The 17,564-nt window shown below is 43.6% G+C and overlaps 2 protein-coding genes across 5 annotated transcripts; both read left to right on the top strand.

The window, feature by feature from the left end:
• Window positions 1-2,572: 2,572 nt before the first annotated feature.
• On the top strand, window positions 2,573-17,561 carry LOC134185470 (uncharacterized). 4 transcript variants are annotated; one of them, XM_062653259.1, is made up of 14 exons: window positions 2,573-2,727; window positions 7,938-8,024; window positions 8,080-8,143; window positions 8,457-8,677; window positions 8,886-9,006; window positions 9,632-9,778; window positions 9,845-9,945; window positions 11,839-11,971; window positions 13,711-13,946; window positions 14,298-14,369; window positions 14,921-14,984; window positions 15,951-16,150; window positions 16,661-16,790; window positions 17,087-17,561. In XM_062653259.1, exons 1-14 carry the CDS (start codon window positions 2,581-2,583, stop codon window positions 17,275-17,277), a joined length of 1,914 nt encoding a protein of 637 aa, XP_062509243.1. In that variant the 5' UTR covers window positions 2,573-2,580; the 3' UTR covers window positions 17,278-17,561. The 4 variants fall into 4 exon arrangements, 3 of the variants coding, with proteins under 3 accessions (XP_062509243.1, XP_062509245.1, XP_062509244.1); XR_009970786.1 differs by lacking the exon at window positions 15,951-16,150 and having other exon boundaries at window positions 17,087-17,229; XM_062653261.1 differs by lacking the exons at window positions 8,457-8,677; window positions 8,886-9,006.
• LOC134185471 (uncharacterized) lies at window positions 4,041-7,913 on the top strand. Its single transcript, XM_062653262.1, has one exon. It carries the CDS (start codon window positions 5,699-5,701, stop codon window positions 6,698-6,700), a length of 1,002 nt encoding a protein of 333 aa, XP_062509246.1. The 5' UTR covers window positions 4,041-5,698; the 3' UTR covers window positions 6,701-7,913.
• Window positions 17,562-17,564: the final 3 nt, after the last annotated feature.

Below are 17,564 nucleotides of genomic sequence, written 5' to 3'. Positions count from 1 at the left end.
TTCCTTCGTTTTTGAAGAAGACTGTCAACTACTGCTGACCAAATGGTAACAAAGAAATATGTGCGTGCTCTTGTTTTATCAAAAGCATATGATAAAGTTTCCGTTCAGTGTCTGTTTAACAAGTTACTGGATAGAGGTACTCCGTATATTTAGCTATATTTCTTGCCAAGTGGTATTCATGTCAAAAAATGATTGTTAAGTGGAACACCCACTGTTTCTCACTAATTACGTTGGAAATGAAGAACGACAGGGAGCGTGTTTGTCTCCATCTCATTTCAATCTCTACATAGATGATCTTTACACAGCTTAGTATCTCCAGTGTCGGAGCTAAAATAGCAGTCTTTTACCTGTGATGCTTGACTTATGCAGACGACATAATACTAAACATGTGTCTCCAAGAGTTGCTGGACTATAAAAAATTCTGCTGTGCGTGGTGTCATTAGCCGACTTGGTGGAAGTTGTTCCAATGATACTGTGTGGATGAAGATCATTATTTCCAGTTCTTGCATATGGAGGTCATTTGTGGATATTTGAAAGAAGTTTAGTAGTTAGTAGACACGTCTGTAAACATAGCATATCGTAAAGGTATTCGTCTTGGGCTTAGTATGAGATTTTATAGTGGAAAGAATTCCTGGATTTGTTGAGGCATCTGTCAGGCTAAATTCCTCAAACGAGCTACACAATCAAGAAATGAACTTCTGAGAGGACTAGCATTCCTAATAGTTACTATACATTTACCCTGGACACGGATTGGATATGGTAGATGGTGTAGGTCGTGTATACGTGTTAGTTATGTCATCTGTCTGTATCCTAGCTCTGTCGTTACTCAGTTTGACGAAACCCATATTTGGTTAAAACAGATTGCATGCAAGAAGTCGTGAGCTGCGCTCTTCCTTCCTGTCTTTCTACTGCATACTACATATGTTAACCAACGTTGCAGATGGTCGTCAATTTGGGAGCCAAATTTGGGTGTTGGCATGGGCTAGACTGGGAAATAACACCGTCATTTGTAGGCGTGGTCATGAATATTGCGACTGTAAATATGTGTGAGGACCAAAGCTGTTTAAAGTATATACACTACCCTTTTTCCAGTCTGGATCTGCCACTGATTCTACCATATCAGCCGATTAGAAGCCAATAAAACGGGCGTGTCCATAAAATGGGCGTGTCTCGTTGCATCGTGAAGTTTATCCCCTTATTGCTAGAGGTCACGCTACGCCCCTGCACTACCTGCAAAGGACTAAGAGCCAGACGTGCCCGATCATCCCCGATCATACTATGCCTTCTGCCTTGATTGCTGCTCTGTCAATGAATATAAGTTAACTGCTAGCTCGGACTCGTGCTTTCTGGCATCTGCCCCCAAGACCTGAGCGAGCAACTTCGTCCAAAGCTGTTTACCAAATACGGTTCTAAGGAAGAATTGAGCCACAAAATCTGCGAAGTTCGCAGATTCAGAAGAGCCAATATGCAGGTGCGGATTTTTCTTTCGTGGGCAGCTTTCTTTAGTAAATTCGTGATGGTCTGGACACTCCGCTCCGCGAGCAAAATTGCTTGGATTGCGGATATTTAAGTGGGAAGAGATAAAGATGTAGTGAGGGTGGTGGCATGGTATTCCGCAAGAGCTTGTTAGCCGTAACATGCCTTTCATCAGCCAGGAGTTCAGGCGTTTTGCCAAAGAGTGCATATCCTTGAATACCGTCGCTGTGTCTGGCGCCAGGCGGACTACATCACTGGATATTATGTGCCCCATGTATTTGACTTTGTCAACCTTACATACCGCATTTTTTGGAGGCTGAGGAGAATATCCTTCTCTCTGGCGCGCTGGATACTATTGCACCTGGCGAAGCTCCTTGTCGTGCTCCTGACTGTTTGTCTCCTCTGTTATGAGATTATCCTCTAGGACACGAACGTTTGCCATGCTATTGAAGGTTTGAACGTCATTACGGTGCTGAAACACCTCGCTAGCAGAACAAATACCAAAAGTGCATTCGTAAAACCCTCTTGCGCCCCCTCCCCCTCCCCGGTGTGCATGGAAGGTGCGTAGGTACAGTATGATGAATCGTCTGAGAAACGTGTTTTCCTTCTAGTTCGGCCTGCACATCCTCTGGAGTACGAATCTTGTAGTGTTCCCTGCGGATGGCCTTGTTGCCTCTATGTATAGGCAGCTCCTCGTTCTTCCTAGTTTCTTCTCTGTTATGACTAAGCTGTTCACACATTCTGGTGAGCGGGTAACGTCCATAATGATGCCGTCTCGCTGAACCTAGCGCTCTCTAGCTTTTGTCGCAGCTCCTGCTGCTTGGCCTAGGGAGTAATCCTTGCGGATGAATGACAGGTGTGGAATTCTCCTTCAGTTGTATGTGGTAAGGGCGTTCGTAGGCCTCAGTGGAAACCGTCGCGGTATTCCTTGACTAGGCATTCCGTCGGGGTAATAAAACGACCGCTAGGTAGCCTCGACCCCAGACTCTCTCGCGCTAGTCTTGTCCGGTGCCCGTATTGACTATTCCATGCAAAGCGGATATTATGTTCATATCACGTATCACGTATCTGACATTGCCCCCGGATGTTCCCCTTTCTCTGTGCATGACGTTTTGGAGGCTCGTGCACGCGTTGGCGGTCGTCTCGACGTTGTTTCCAGCGGCCGAGACGACCTCTTCGCGGAGCCCGACGGAGATGCGAATGCTCGAGGCTCGCTGCTTCGCCCGCTGCTTCAACGCGACAGCAACAGAGGTAACATCAACACGCATTTTCTTAACGATTCAGAGCTTCTAGAACGTCGCGGAGCGACAATAACACGACCACTGGTCATTGGTCAGCGACTCGGACAGCGCTTTTTGCCTTTCTTTCGCTCTCTTTCCTACACTCGCGTAGCCAAACCCTTTCCCGCGGCGTCATACTTCCGGCGAGAAAAGGTCTGGTAAACTTCCTTTGCAGTCGCTGTGTTGCCGCTTCAGTGATAATGGTGAACTAAATACCGGATTTGGTTTCCTAAATGATTTGCTAAAGACCAGATGGGTATGCACGCGTCATCTTGATTTGATGAGGTAGCTCCCAGCTTTTCCAGGAGCGTATTTCTTTATTCTCTTCCACCTCTACTGGCAGCTGAGTTGTCTAAAGATCTCGAGATGGCAAAGACGGTAGTGGTTAGAATAACGGCATGGAAGAAGTTGCGCACATGCGCTTAAATTGCATCTTCGCTTGCAAGGTATGTTGATTTTCGGTTCAAACTGGCTCCTGTGCTGTCTGACACGATATAACTGACAACGAGTAGGAAACGCAGTTTCCTCCGTCACTTCTAAACCTCTTCTCTTTCATGCAGGTCTTCTGCTCCGCGGCCTTTCCTGGAAAGGCGGAAGTCTTCTGACACCATTTAGCAAAATTAAAGAAACGCAACAGAATCTCTTCCATCTCTCGATCTGGAGGAAGTGGAAGAGACTAAAGAAATGAGCCCAAGATATCTGTAGCTCTGGACTATCTGCGCATCGAGAACGACCGCATCTAATTTTTAGTTTCCGCTATGAAAAGATCGAGTGTACTAGAGTGCACAACGGTACGTTTAAGGTCAGACGTCGATCATGACTGCAATTGATCGAATCCTGTCTACGTAGACGCTCCCGTGGCCGCAATGGCTTCCGTATAGACATGCAGGTTTTACGAACTGATACAAACCTGTAGTTTTGGAGCAGTTTCCTTCCTAAACGACAAACAAATGCAGTACCACGAAACAAGAGAAGATACGTGAAGGTCTTTAGTGAAGCGTTTAGGAAACTAAATCCGGTATTTAGTTCACCATTATCGGCGGTAACGGCGACGTCACAGGAAGTTCTCCAGACTCTAGCTTTCTCGCCCCCTCCCCCGAAGTATGACGTGGCCGAAAAGGGTCTGGCTACATGCGAGACTACCCGACGCGACAAACCGAAACGACGAACGCGTTTGTGTTCTATGTGTCTGTCGTGCGGAAACATTCGTGCGTCTCCGCCTTCGAGTTCTCATCCCTTCCGGCTGAACGTGTCGTAGAGGTGACACATTATTGCGGTGAGCGAGGCCGTGAGAGCGGCAGGAGAGTTGATTTGCTGATCTTGTGTGGAGTGTCGTTGATGTGATAGATTGTGTTTGTGTTGGTTAAGTGTGACTTACATGCACGGGCTTGGGTTGTTGCTCTCGTTTTCCATGAAATGGAGTTCTGATTGGTTAATAAGTTTAAGATGAGGAGCAGAACGAAGATGGATTGTAAATACATAGACAGACAGACACATAGGCAGATATGGGAGACAGACAGGCAGATATAATTAAACGCGATCGATGTTTGTTCCAGTATGGGTCCCTTTGAAGAGCAATAATTAGCATTTGTGTGAGTCGTAGTAATCATTTATGAAAATATGTATTAACAAACAGACGGACAGACAGATCCCGGATGTCGGATGGTGCGGCCGCGAATTTTGAACGCTTTCAGGCATGCCATGTCGCAATTGGAAAGTTGTCCTTTCCCGTGTTACTCCATTTTACGGGCTTTTGAGAAGGGTTCTCTACGAGAAGCTCACAACGTGGGAGATCTGCCGAGTGAGTTCACCAACCGTTGCATTTTGGGAGTTCAGCAATGCCAGTTCTGCCGAAAATGGTTCCTAAAGTTGGGTCAGCACCAGCCTCAGTGCAAACAACGCCAGAGAACATCAATTCCGATTCCACATCGAAGTATCAGTCCTCCTTATCGGCGCCCCTTTGAGTACCATCAGAGTCGTCTGTTCAGTCGTCTTTCTTGTCGCCTCTTGTTCAGAATTTGCTCTCATCACCTTCAATGGTTGATGAACCTATACACAGGGGTGTTGTTACCTGGGCAACAGAGCCAAACTTTGCTCCAGACACGAATCCTTTGGCTCCAGAATAACAGTGAAACTAAACATTTAATTAATGTGTCCCTATGCTGGAGTCCAATCTCTATCAATGCCATGTTACAGTCTTGACTCTGGGTCCTACAAGGCTAAAAGGAAGATGATGGCTGAGGGTACCATAACAGCACGTGTATGCAGATTGCCAGTTGTGACCAGAGCTGACACTAGTGCGCAGCAAGCCCTGGGTGTTCCAGGGCGTTAGGCACTGTCTCCAGGTACCGGGCAGCAACACCCAAATTAGGCTTCAAAATTGACGACCACCTGCAACCCTGATATTACGTGCATCTTTTGTCGAAGGTATTGATGCTTTAGATCCAGAATCGCTCGTTTGGGACTTTACCCGGGGAATTTCCTTCGACTATTTCCTCAGCGAAGCGCCACCAACAACCATCAAAACTATCAAACCTAGTTTGAAAGCCTCTTCTCTGGATTGCTGTTCTTTCGCCTTAATTAAAGAAAATCAGGCAACAACCGCAAGATTACATGACATTGAAGCTCCTGATGTTGCTGCTTCGGATTCTCCTTCGTCCTCCCGCGAGAGGAGGCAAAGTTACAGAGAAAAGTTCTTAGATTCAACTACGACAAGTTACTCGCTTTCAATAGGGAAGATCTTCAAATTTCACCTCCTCCAAGCCGCCAGCAAGCTACAGATCGTTTGTATGCTTACCTGGTTAGGATGGGTGAGCTTTCACGAGCAGCTAAAGCACTTACCAGTTCAGGATTGGCTTCAGCCAATGAGGAGAAAACAAGCAAGTTGGCCACTAAGCACTCGAAACCAAGCAGTGACCTAAGTGGAGTACATCCATCAAATAATGAAGGGGTTATTCTTAATAAATCAATATTCTACACATCGCCAGCATCCTCGTGGGTCTAACTCGGGTCCTTCTGGGTGGCGATTTGAACATCTACGTCTACTGATGGACAATGCGGGAACTGCAGAGGATATTTACTTTGCTGCTACTGGCATAGCAGAAGGAAAGCTTTCTAAGTCAGCTTGCAAGTTATCTTCATCAGCTCGACTTGTTGCCCTTTCTAAATCGTCAGTTAATATGCGACCGGGTGCTATTGGTAAAGTGTTACGATGTGTCACTGCGAAGACTATCTGCTGCCAGCTGAAACAATCACTTTCCAAGTTCTTTGCCCCAATACAATATGGTGTAGCAACAGATGGCGGATCTGAGCTGGTTGTAAACCACATACTTCTTCTCCAGGAATCTAACAAACATTGGTCACTTCTAAAAACATGTCATGTCAAAAATGCCTTCGACTCCATCACAAGGTCATATTTGATGCAGATGATACACAAGTATTTTCCAGAAATATACAACCACGTGTTCCAGATGTTCTCTGATAGCAATCCACTAAGTCTCCAAATGCTCAAGAAGATAGCATTAGTCATCATCTGCAGCAGTATGTGTCTGTGTCCAGGTCAGGTTCTGACAGACTTCGCCTCTAACACCGAAAGACTTCAGCATAAGTTGAATGATAAGCAAACAAAATTTCAAGTTCAGTACATGATTGACAATTCTTCAATCAAGGACGCAACTCGTTTGAGATTCCTTCAAGGAAAGGGCTCTGGAGCTTGGCTAGACGCTATTCCCACCTCAAGAAAGCTTGCAATTTCTTCTGGATTATTACACTTGGCAACATTCATGACTCTGTCATTGAGGTTGGGTTTGCGTTTGCCACTGCCTCAGTCTGTAATTGAATGTGATTGCGGAAAACACGGGGAACCTATGCATACCACCTCGTTACATGCAAGACAGGACTTTGGTCACACAACACAATGGTCTCTACTTGGACCAAATGTTTGAAACGTGTGTCACTTCTTCACACTATTGAGCCAAGAGACTGTTACAGCAGCTCTCAATTCAGACCTGACATAGCTGTCCATAATGCAACTGACTTCAACGTTGAACTTGACATCTCTCTGGTACACTCGTGGAGCTCAGAAGTAAGTTCACGTGCAGCCACACCGGATGGATCAGCAGCTTCAAAAAAAGAGAAGAAAGTAGAGAAGTACAGCAAAGAAAGGCACACTGGTGGAGGTTCTCCTTGCTTGATTCCCTTGGTTTTCGAACATTTCGGACATTGGGGAACAGCGGAGAGAACTATCTCAACCAGATCTCACTAAGATAGCGTGATGAAGATGGAACAGAAAATGGATCACCTTGAAAGACTCCTATGTTGTAGCAAAGTGGAGAGGTAGACCACTGTTTTGTAGTAATAACTCTGTATGATAGCTACAAAGATCAGATGGCTGTTCGTTAGAGTTTTTCTCTACGACCACTATGGTCGTTTATCTTGAACTCATAGTGTTATAGGTAGCCTTTCTGTATTAGCGTTGATGTTTTCAATAAATGTTCTTTGACAGACAGAGAGACAGACAGACAAACAGACAGACAGACAGATAATTTATTCTCATATAGATTCATGATACATACAGATATAGACAGACAGATCAGACAAACATTTACGAAAAGGCCTGAGAGACTAAGACTACCACGGTCAATCAACAGACGTTTGTCAGTCAGTTCGTTTGTCAGTCTGTTTGTTTGTTGGTTTGTATGTTGTCTGACGGTCTGCATGTCTGTTTGTGCGTCCGTTTATTCGTCTATTTGTTTGCCTGATTGTGTAATAACTTGTGTGCATTCGCTTGTCTGGCTGTTTGGTTGTGTTTATGTGTCACTTTGTGTTTTTATGCGTTTCTGTGTTTTACCATCCAACAATAATGTTGACGCGCAGTGACGTATCTTTTCTAGTGGTTTGTTGTGTGTGTGAGCGCGTGCGCGCGTGCATGTTCAGGTGTATGCACGTGTGTACTATGTGTTTGTGCACGTGCGTCTCTGTTCATGTACATGTGCGTAAAGATGTCACACACATGAACGCTCCTATGCTGACATTCATGATCATTAGTGCTCATTCGCCTACTTCCCGACGTGTCTTCTTCTAATCTCTAAATTCCAGCTTACCTTCACACCCAACTACACAGTTACTCTACTGTCAAGAGTTATTTTTCTTTTTATTTATTGTTTTTTTCTTACATTTCAGTGTTCTTACCCTTGCTCTTTTTTCAATAAAAGCAAGTCGACTTGTCTGAAGAAATGTCGCAATGAATTTGATTCGTTACATGATAAAGTATTAAGGAAAAAATTTGATTGTGTTGTCTTTTCGATCTTACGTTTGGTTTTAGCTTGCTGAGTGCAACGAGGGTTGTCAGTTTGTTAAAAGGGTCGAGTCTGAAGCTGTAGGAGCATGTAAGAGTGTGCAGAACAAATGGAGAAATTATGCTCTGACACAGACAGACGGACGGGCGGACAGACAAAAAGACAAACGGACGGACAGAGACAGGCCAGGCTGGCTGACTGGCAGGCAGACGCACACACACACACACACACACACACACACACACACACACACACACACACACACACACACACACACACACACACACACACACACACACACACAAGTGGAGAGACAGACAATATTGATACACATGCAGACCAAGAGGCACTATAACAGCGTAAGCAATCAAGGATTGTATATTTCACTTTTTTTATATTACAGCCTTCTCACCTGGGTCACCATATGTTCCTGCCATTCCACCACCTCCCATCATTACTCAACTCAGTGGTGTCGTCACACTTCAGTGGGAACCTCCTACTAGTATTCATTCCAAATCAGGTGTCAACCATGGACCAGGACGAGCAGCTGTCTTCGTTATTCAGTATGCATCGCTTGAGTGTGGACCACCACACTCTTTTGATTGGAATACTGGCTCGCATCCGGTGGGATACCTGACATTTTTTCTGACGAATACACATTTGTCTGTTTGTCTGTTTGTTTGTCTGTCTTCCTGTATTTCGAATTTGACTTAACCAGTCCATCCTTCTCTCTGCCACTCAACTATCATTTCATCTGTTTGTCTATATGTATGTCCAACCATCGTGGATGCATACGTCAGGCATTTATCCTGACCATTTCTTTTCTTTAAAGGCAGAACAGAACTTTATAGAACTCCCTCACAGATCACTGGATCTCAGTGACGATCGTTTGTATGTATTTCGTGTGGCAGCAGTCAACGTAAACGGAACACAGGGTTTCTCATCGACGTCACGTAAGTGCATGCAGACTTTTGAGTGGGTACACCAGCAACAACAAGCTGCCCACACGTCACAACAATAGTACAATCAACACACACACACACACACACACACACACACACACACACACACACACACACGCACACACACACACACACACACACGCACGCACACACACACACACACACACACACACACACACACGCACGCACACACACACACACACACACACGCACACACGCGCACACACACACACACACACACACACACACACACACGCACGCACACACACACACACACACACAGCGACAGCTGAATGTGTTATTTGTTTGTGTGTGTGTGTGTGTGTGTGTGTGTGTGTGTGTGTGTGCGTGCGTGTGTGTGTGTGTGTGTGTGTGTGTGTGTGTGTGTGTGTGTGTGTGTGTGTGTGTGTGTGTGTGTGTGTGCACTACGGCTTAGTTATCTACCTTCTGTTTGAGTAACGATCTTGGGGCATAGCACAAACCAACACTTCATCATGTTTTCATGTGACAGGACAGTGAGACAGATAGATGACTTGAAGTGTACACATGCCCTGTGACCCATAACATATTTACTTCTTTTTGGCTGACATTGATTGTCATGTATTTGTGTCTGCAGCATTAGCATATTCAGTAGACAAGAAATGTGTGGAAGTGAGCCATGAAACTCCTCGTCTTGTGGAAGATCTTCGATTGTTGGGTTTTAGAAACCCATGGGATAGCAAAATTGTTGACATCGAGGTCTCGTGGAAAGAACCAGCAATAAGTGAGAACAATGATTTGTGTTGGTGACGTTGGCTTGATGTTGGTGTGTGTGTGTGTGTCTGGTTAGATAAGGCGTGTCATTATGTGTGTGTGACGGAAGAGGCAAGCGATCAGGAAGATGCGTGTCGTGATAGGACGCTGTTTGATTTGATTGTCAGAAAGGCAAAGGTGAGACTAGATCTAGACAAACGGACAGAAAGACAGATAGACAACGTAGTTAGCTATTTGCTATTGTATTGTAGTTCAAATTAAAAATGGACAAAGGCATACATATATACATACATACAGACAGACAGACAGACAGACAGACAGGGAGACAGACAGACGTACAAGACGGTCGGACGGACAGACAGACAGACAAGGAAGGATTTCATCTCTTATATTAACCTGCAAATCAGGTACAGTAGAGGGTCTATATGGTCCCACGAATTGCTAGCTAGTGTACGTATAGCGTGACTGCATACGTGCCTTAGGTATGGCTTACCATAGAGAGCTTCGTGATCTCTACTAGTACATCAGTTCAAATGCTCGTCCTGACATTGTCGTATTCAATTAATGTAAGATCTGGAGCTTACATTAAGTTGGATGTATCTTTGGCACATCCATGGAATGGGGAGATTATCGCCCAAGTCTCTGAGGTCGATTAATTTGATGCATCAAAAAGGAAAAACAGAAGATTCTAAAATACAACAATAAATTTGATGCCTTTGGCAATATCTCCAACTGGACCCTACTAGCTATAGTGTTTTAAAAGGGGCCGGTAATTATTGAGTGTCCGTGGAACGGACAAATTTGCTGTGGGGGCATACGTTTGAAATTCAGTGATTTGCAGGGGTCACTAAGCATTTGGGTCATCTTCTGTTGGGGGTCACAATTTTTCAGGGTTTTTATAATGCAAGTGTGAAAGCCCTAGCTTAGAAATAGAGATATACTGTTTTTGCTTAAAATTCTATAGTATATACCGGCGATTCTTGCTTTACTTGTTTTGTCAGCGGGTTGAATGGAAATGACCAACTTTAGTAATCATACCTATAGGCCGCACTATAGAACCCTGAATCAGACTACTTTTTATAGTACATACATATATGTGATTATATATTGCACGTATATGCACATATGTGGAGGTCATCTAGAGTTAACCGACAGACAGTGGGGGCCAGAAGTTTTTAGCAGGCCTATTTTGCAGGGGTCACATATCAAACTATGCGGACCTCGGCAAATTTTGCCAGCCCCCCCCACTTAATTATGACTGGCCCCTATATAGCCTTTATAGTCTTTGAGCATTTTGGCCATTGGGGTGGGGAGCTCACCAGTTTTTTCAGGAATTGTACAAACTATCCGTGGATGAAAATGGGCAGAAAGCGGCATACTTCAAATTTTTCTGAAGGTGGTGCTTCTCAGTTGCTCTTCAGCATTGCAACGCTAGAGTGATTGCAAGAAAAGTCAGTAGACTCTCTAGTCGTGGACATGTAGAGTTTGACTTGTATTCTGAGCAGTTGCTAGCTAGCTAGTCTAGTTTTGTTTGTGCCCCCTCCCCCCCCCCGGTGCACATGGTCGCTGGGCATTCTTCTAGTTTATGGCAGTGGGTGTTTATTGTCGATTTGTGAAATATACTACCACTGACAGACAGACAGACAGACAATGACATGCAGACAGAGAGACATGCAGACAGACATTCAGACAGACAGACAGACAGACAGACAGACAGACAGACAGATGATCAAATGCTAGAGTGATTGACAGAAAAATAAAGAAGATTGTTTCAAGAGACAGCCACATAAACATAAATAGTCGTAGGTAGAACCAAGCCCTATTGGCTTGAGTAGTATTTAGTGCATGCTTAGCTAATACATGGTGTATAATAGTTCAATGTTTGAAAATATATGTATTGACAGACAGACAGACAGACAGACAGACAGACAGACAGACGGACGGACAGACAAACGGACAGACAAACGGACAGATAAACGGACAGCGCACAATCTCCACTTCATGAGTGACAGACAAATCCATTACGGAACAAACACGCTTTCTGACGCACCCATTTCGTGTCCTTTCCAGCATTACGTAGTAAGCAAATCCGTAAGCAAATCCAACAGACAACACGGCACTGAGGGCTGTTTGTATCGATCCACCGTCGGCTCTATACCAAAGTTGATATCAATCGATGGCAACCAAGCTGTCAAAACTGCAGGTAAACGCCGTCGCGCGTGCACACATCTCGTGATCTAGCAAGTTATTAAGTTAAAATTTGTTAAATAGGCACCCGTGTACCGATTGCAAGAGTTTGCTACTCTGTTGTGGCAACGCAAACTGCGCAAGCTCATGACGCAAATGTCACAATTGTTCTAGACTCGGTTGGTCAGTCCAGTTTTCTGTCCAAATATTCGAGCATAAAATAACTGAGTCGATCTGGCGTTAGTATTGCACCAATAGGGATATAGTTTGCTCATCTAACGCTAATTATTAACCAATTATAATTCTACTGAAAGTTAATTAATACCAATAGTCAATTTATCTTCTACTGTAGGTATGTGCTACTCTTTGTAAACAGGGCAATGATTAGAGTGACAGTGACTAAAATTATTGATAATGAACAACAGTTATTTTAGGTGTTAAATTTTTTGATGATTGGATATATGGGGGAATTGGGATACAGCCCAAAATAAAAAGGTAATGATCATGTGACATTTTGAGCATGCGCAGTTTTCATTGCATTGCTATAGATAGCGTGCAAACGTGATCAAAATGGACATTAGAACAATTACATTATGCGGATACCGAGTTGAATTCGGTTATGCCATATCCACATGCACAGTCATGATGATCTCACTCCTAGGATTTATGTACTAAAGTTCTAGCAGGAAGCCTAGCATTGGTCATGCTTGCGCTAAATTTTATTTTGATTTTAGTCAAGCTCTAAAACTGGACCTGTCAGGCTCTGATCCCTAAATATTTGAAGAGGGGGTTGATCTGCTAGCAGACATAAAGCGTTAACTAATTTTATCTCTTCTAATGAATTTATTTATTGCTAAAATTTGACTACTAATCTGCTAGGCTGACTATATAGTATACACGTATGCGAAACAATGCAATCACCTGTAGAAAAAATGACAAATCAGGAGCATTGATTGCATGGGCAGTTACGTACGGAAATGGTCCACTGTACTTTTAGTGTGCATAGTCTTGAGTAGTCAGTCTAGAATATTCAAAAAGGTAGCAAAAGCAGAACTTTATTGCAATCTGACCAGATAGAGTGTACGTGCGCAAAGGTAGCAGCCACCACATATACAAATTTTCTTACTATCCGTCTGGGTTCAAAACTACTATATATACACTCTCTTCCTTTTACCAGTAGAGCCACACCTATTGGAAAAGAGGGGTTACACCTCCCCGAACCCCATCTGGATCCGGTGAATCCGAGCATCAAACAATTTAGTTAGTCTGACCTTACAGTAGCCTGTCTGCCTGCTTGCCTGCCTTTCAGTCGGTCAGTCTGTGTTTTTCCTCCTGTGTCTGTCTGTCTGTCTGTCTTTCCGTCCATCCCTTAATTCCTCCGTCCGACCGTCTCTCCGTCCTACCGTCTCTCCGTCCTGTCCTCCTGTCTGTCTGTCAGTTACAATATTTCAAATCCAAAGAAATTTCCATTAAGAGCTTAAAAGCTAGTCTTTAAGTAGAGTTCCTCTAAATCAACAACACTGTCTGTCTGAGTATTTTCGTCACAAAACAATTTCATCAAAGTCTAGAAAAACCGCAGAAAGCCGAATTGCTGCTCTAATGCAACACACAATTACCAACTAATGATTCCAAAAATTAGACCATAGATGAGCAAGTATCTAACTTGTCTATACACGGTGTATTGTGCTTATATATAGCTAGATGTTACACTTGTTCACATTCTAATAATTTTGTCTTGATGTTTTGCTGCTATAGTGTTTCGTAACGTGACGAAAGACATCTACGATCAAAGTCGTTACGAGTTGGGACCTCCGTCCTTGTCTCAAGTGAAGACGCTCAGTCATCATATCAACGTCACGGTTATGTGGCTGTTGCCGGCGGATTATGCTCCGGACCTTGATCTTTATCGACTTGAGTACGGGACAGGACGGTCTTCGGTACCAATATGGAGGCAGGACAGCCAGAAACTGGGAGAGAAAGATATCTTTGTGGTGAGTCTTTGTGTGTGAGTTTCCCAATTGTTTGGTTGCCTGGTTATTTGCTTGTTTGATTGTCTTGTTTGTGCCGGTTTTATGGTTTCATTTGTATGTATGCATGTTGTTGTCTGTGTCTGTTTATTTGTCTGTCTGTTTGTCTGTCTTTCTGTCTGTCTTTCTTTCTGTCTCTGCATGTCTGCATGTCTTTTTGTCTGTCTCTCAATCTGTTGATCTGTCTGTCTGTTTGTGTGGGCGTGTGTACACACGTGTGTCAATTGTTTATTGTCACCATCTGACACATTCTCTGTCTGCCGGTCTTTTAATCAAAACTTTTCATTTTCGCCATCTCCATCTCTGTATTCATAGAGTGATGCTGTTGGACGGAAGTTCTCTGTTCTCTTTCCAGAGTTGAAACCGGCAACTGAATATTGGTTCAAGGTGTAACTCTTGATACATATTGTGTGTATGCATGCATGCATGGACGAGTGATGAGCTTTGCAGTGTCGTACTAATACGTTAAATATGTACAGTATACCTTTGAACAGTCAACTGAATGAGATTCTTGAATAGTATGACATATTTGAATACAATGACATTCTAGGACACCATGGAAGCCATTACAGTGACTTGCTTGAGTAGAATGACACTCTAAACACACACTGCTGATCTTTTTTAGCTATTAAACAATAGACATGATCTTTTATGATTAGTAGTTGACTACACAGGCTGCTACACATGACAGTCACACAGTTGAGAGCGTTATTAATGTAGAGACACGCAAACAGGCAAACAAACAGACAAACAGTGATGAAGACAGGAAGACAAACAGACAGACAGACAGACAAACAGATAATTCTCATACAGGTTCTACTTGTACATATGCTAGGATTTTTAAATACAAATCAGATAGGCAGACAGACAGACAGACTCAAATAGTGATGAAGGTTTTTTCTTTCTGAACTGCACTTAGTGGTTTGTCTTGCTTGTAGATATTGCCATTGAGAAAAGGTAACTTTGGAAAAACATCAGAGGAAGAATATTTAATGACTGAGGGTAAGTGGATTGTTTGAGTTACGGGAGGAAGGGAAACAAACCAATGAGACATCTCATGAAGTGAAGGGATCATGCAGTTTAGATCGAGTTGTTAGAGAGTAGTTGGCCATGAGATTGATGCCTGTCTACTATACGTGATGGGGGAGGGGGGGAAGCAATTTGCCTTAGAGCTACCTGCATTAATGATGGGGTTCGTCATTCAGTGGCTTGATGTGTCTGCCTGTGATTAGATGGTTTGCTGTTCATTGCTTATGCAAACCGGCCTATAACGCTGTAGTCTGTCTGTCCTGTGTGCCTGCCTGTGTGTCTCTCCTGTCTTTCTGTCTGTCTGTTAATCAAATATATATATATATATATATATATATATATAAAGGAAAGCTGTGTGTGTATGTGTGTGTGTGTGTGTGTGTGTGTGTGTGTGTGTGTGTGTGTGTGTGTGCGTGTGTGTGTGTGTGTGTGTGTGTGTGTGTGTGTGTGTGTGTGTGTGTGTGTGGCATGTGTGTGTGGCATGTGTGTGTGTGTGTGTGTGTGTGTGTGTGTGTGTGTGTGTGTGTGGTGTGCGTGTGTGTGTGTGTGTGCGTGTGTGTGTGTGTGTGTGTGTGTGGCATGTGTGTGTGTGTGTGTGTGTGTGTGTGTGTGTGTGTGTGTGTGTGTGTGTGTGTGTGTGTGTGTGTGTGTGTGTGTGTGTGTGTGTGTGTGTGTGTAAGAGAGAATCTCCCAAACGGCTACTTTCAGTGCCACCAAAATTTCCTCGCGCACGCCGAATCGATGGACCTCGACAGTGAGGCTGTCATAGTTTTCCTGAATTCTTTTGGGCCGACGCAATTTCTGGCCGATCAAACCCTTCTCCAATCGCACAAGATTTTCTCTGGAACGGCACATCAAATCTCCACCAAATTTAAACTGCTCATTCCTGACCTCCACCATCACTGTCCTAAAAGGCCTCACACGTTGTCTCATTTCTAGACTTTTTTGTGCCCGGTGTACCATTACATGTTCGTCACGTTATCAAAGATGGCACTTTGGGTCACTTTTCTGTACTCATAACGTGGACAAACTCGAAACCAGCAACGCCAGTAGAGTATCCGGTGACAGCATCGTATGTACACTGGGGCTTCGGCATGAGAATTATCAACTCGGAACTCGCCGTGGCAGCAGTCAACGGTGTAAGCTAGTGAGAGTACAATGACTGTTGAAATATATGCAGTATGTAGGAGAACAGGAGAATAAATTGGCTTAATTAAGCAAGCTAACAATTAGAGGGCCAATGGTAGGTTGAAAGGTTAGTAAGGAGACATCCTTGGATGATAGTCAGGCCGGAAATAGGTACAAATAGATGGACAGAAAACAGACAGACACACGGACAGACAATAGATAGATAAACACATGAGTAGACAATAGACTGACAAGGACAGGCAATAGACAGACAAATGGACAAGCAATAGATATAGAAATAGCCAGACACATGGACAAACATTAGACAAACATATAGACAGACAATAGACAGATAGCCAGACACATAAACAAACAATAGACAGACAGGCAAGTGGCCGAACATTTGACAGACACATAGACAGACAATAAAACATATAAATCAAACGACCACAAACAGACAGACACACGGAGTTTTATGATACTGTAATTATGGTTATGGTAAATGTTTATTTGTGTTTTAGACAACTCAAGAATATACTATCAGTGAGTTAGAAAAGGAAGATTCAGACGGATCAAAGAAGTACTACTGGTTTCGGGTCTGGTCTGCTAATGCAAAGGGCAACGGATCAGAATCTGCGCCAGTCTATTTTAGTGAGTTTACTATTTAGCTATATCTTTAGGCACATAGTGATATACAAACTCACATGGTAAAACAACAGTTGGACAGACTCAAAGCCAACAGACAGATAGACAGACAGGCAGGCAGGCAGGCAGGCACAGACTTAGACCGACGCATAAACAGACATACACATAGACAGATATGCAGACAGACAGACAGACATACCTACAGACAGACAAAAAGACACAGACACAGACAGACAGCAAAAATCTCGACCTAATCTTTAGTAAATAGAAAATCTTTCCTAAAATGCATCTCAATGTTCCAGGTTTCAAATCACCCAGAGACCAACTATTGATCGTATACATCACTACTCCACTCGTCTTCTTAGTTATAGTTGCTCTCGTCATTGCTATCGTCTTTTGCTACCACTGGAGAAGAAAGCTACAGAAAATTAGACTCATTGCTCATCCCCTGACGTCAAACCTTTGCTATGTTCACTCGCCTCAGTCCTCGTGAGGTCCCGGACAAGCGGGAGGTGGCGGTAAATCAAATTAGTCTAGACAACAAGCTGGGAGAGGGTATCAGTACATTACATTGAGAGTATGTGTTGCAAACAATACAACTGCATGTGCAGTTATTGAAGCTGTTATGGTATCGACCACTAGCAACCTTTGCTAGACTAGAGACAAAGTGAATTAGTTATTAGTGAGCTGATCAATGACGACATCAGCAAAACTATCTGGATGATAGACACAGTTGCAGCATTGTAAGTTAAGAAATCATGTCATTTTACAGCCACAGAT

The sequence above is a fragment of the Corticium candelabrum genome, chromosome 10, assembly GCF_963422355.1.
Source record: "Corticium candelabrum chromosome 10, ooCorCand1.1, whole genome shotgun sequence".
Classification (NCBI taxonomy): domain Eukaryota; kingdom Metazoa; phylum Porifera; class Homoscleromorpha; order Homosclerophorida; family Plakinidae; genus Corticium; species Corticium candelabrum.
The sequence above is the reverse complement of the archived record's forward strand: the minus strand, read 5'-3'. Positions and strand labels throughout refer to the sequence as shown.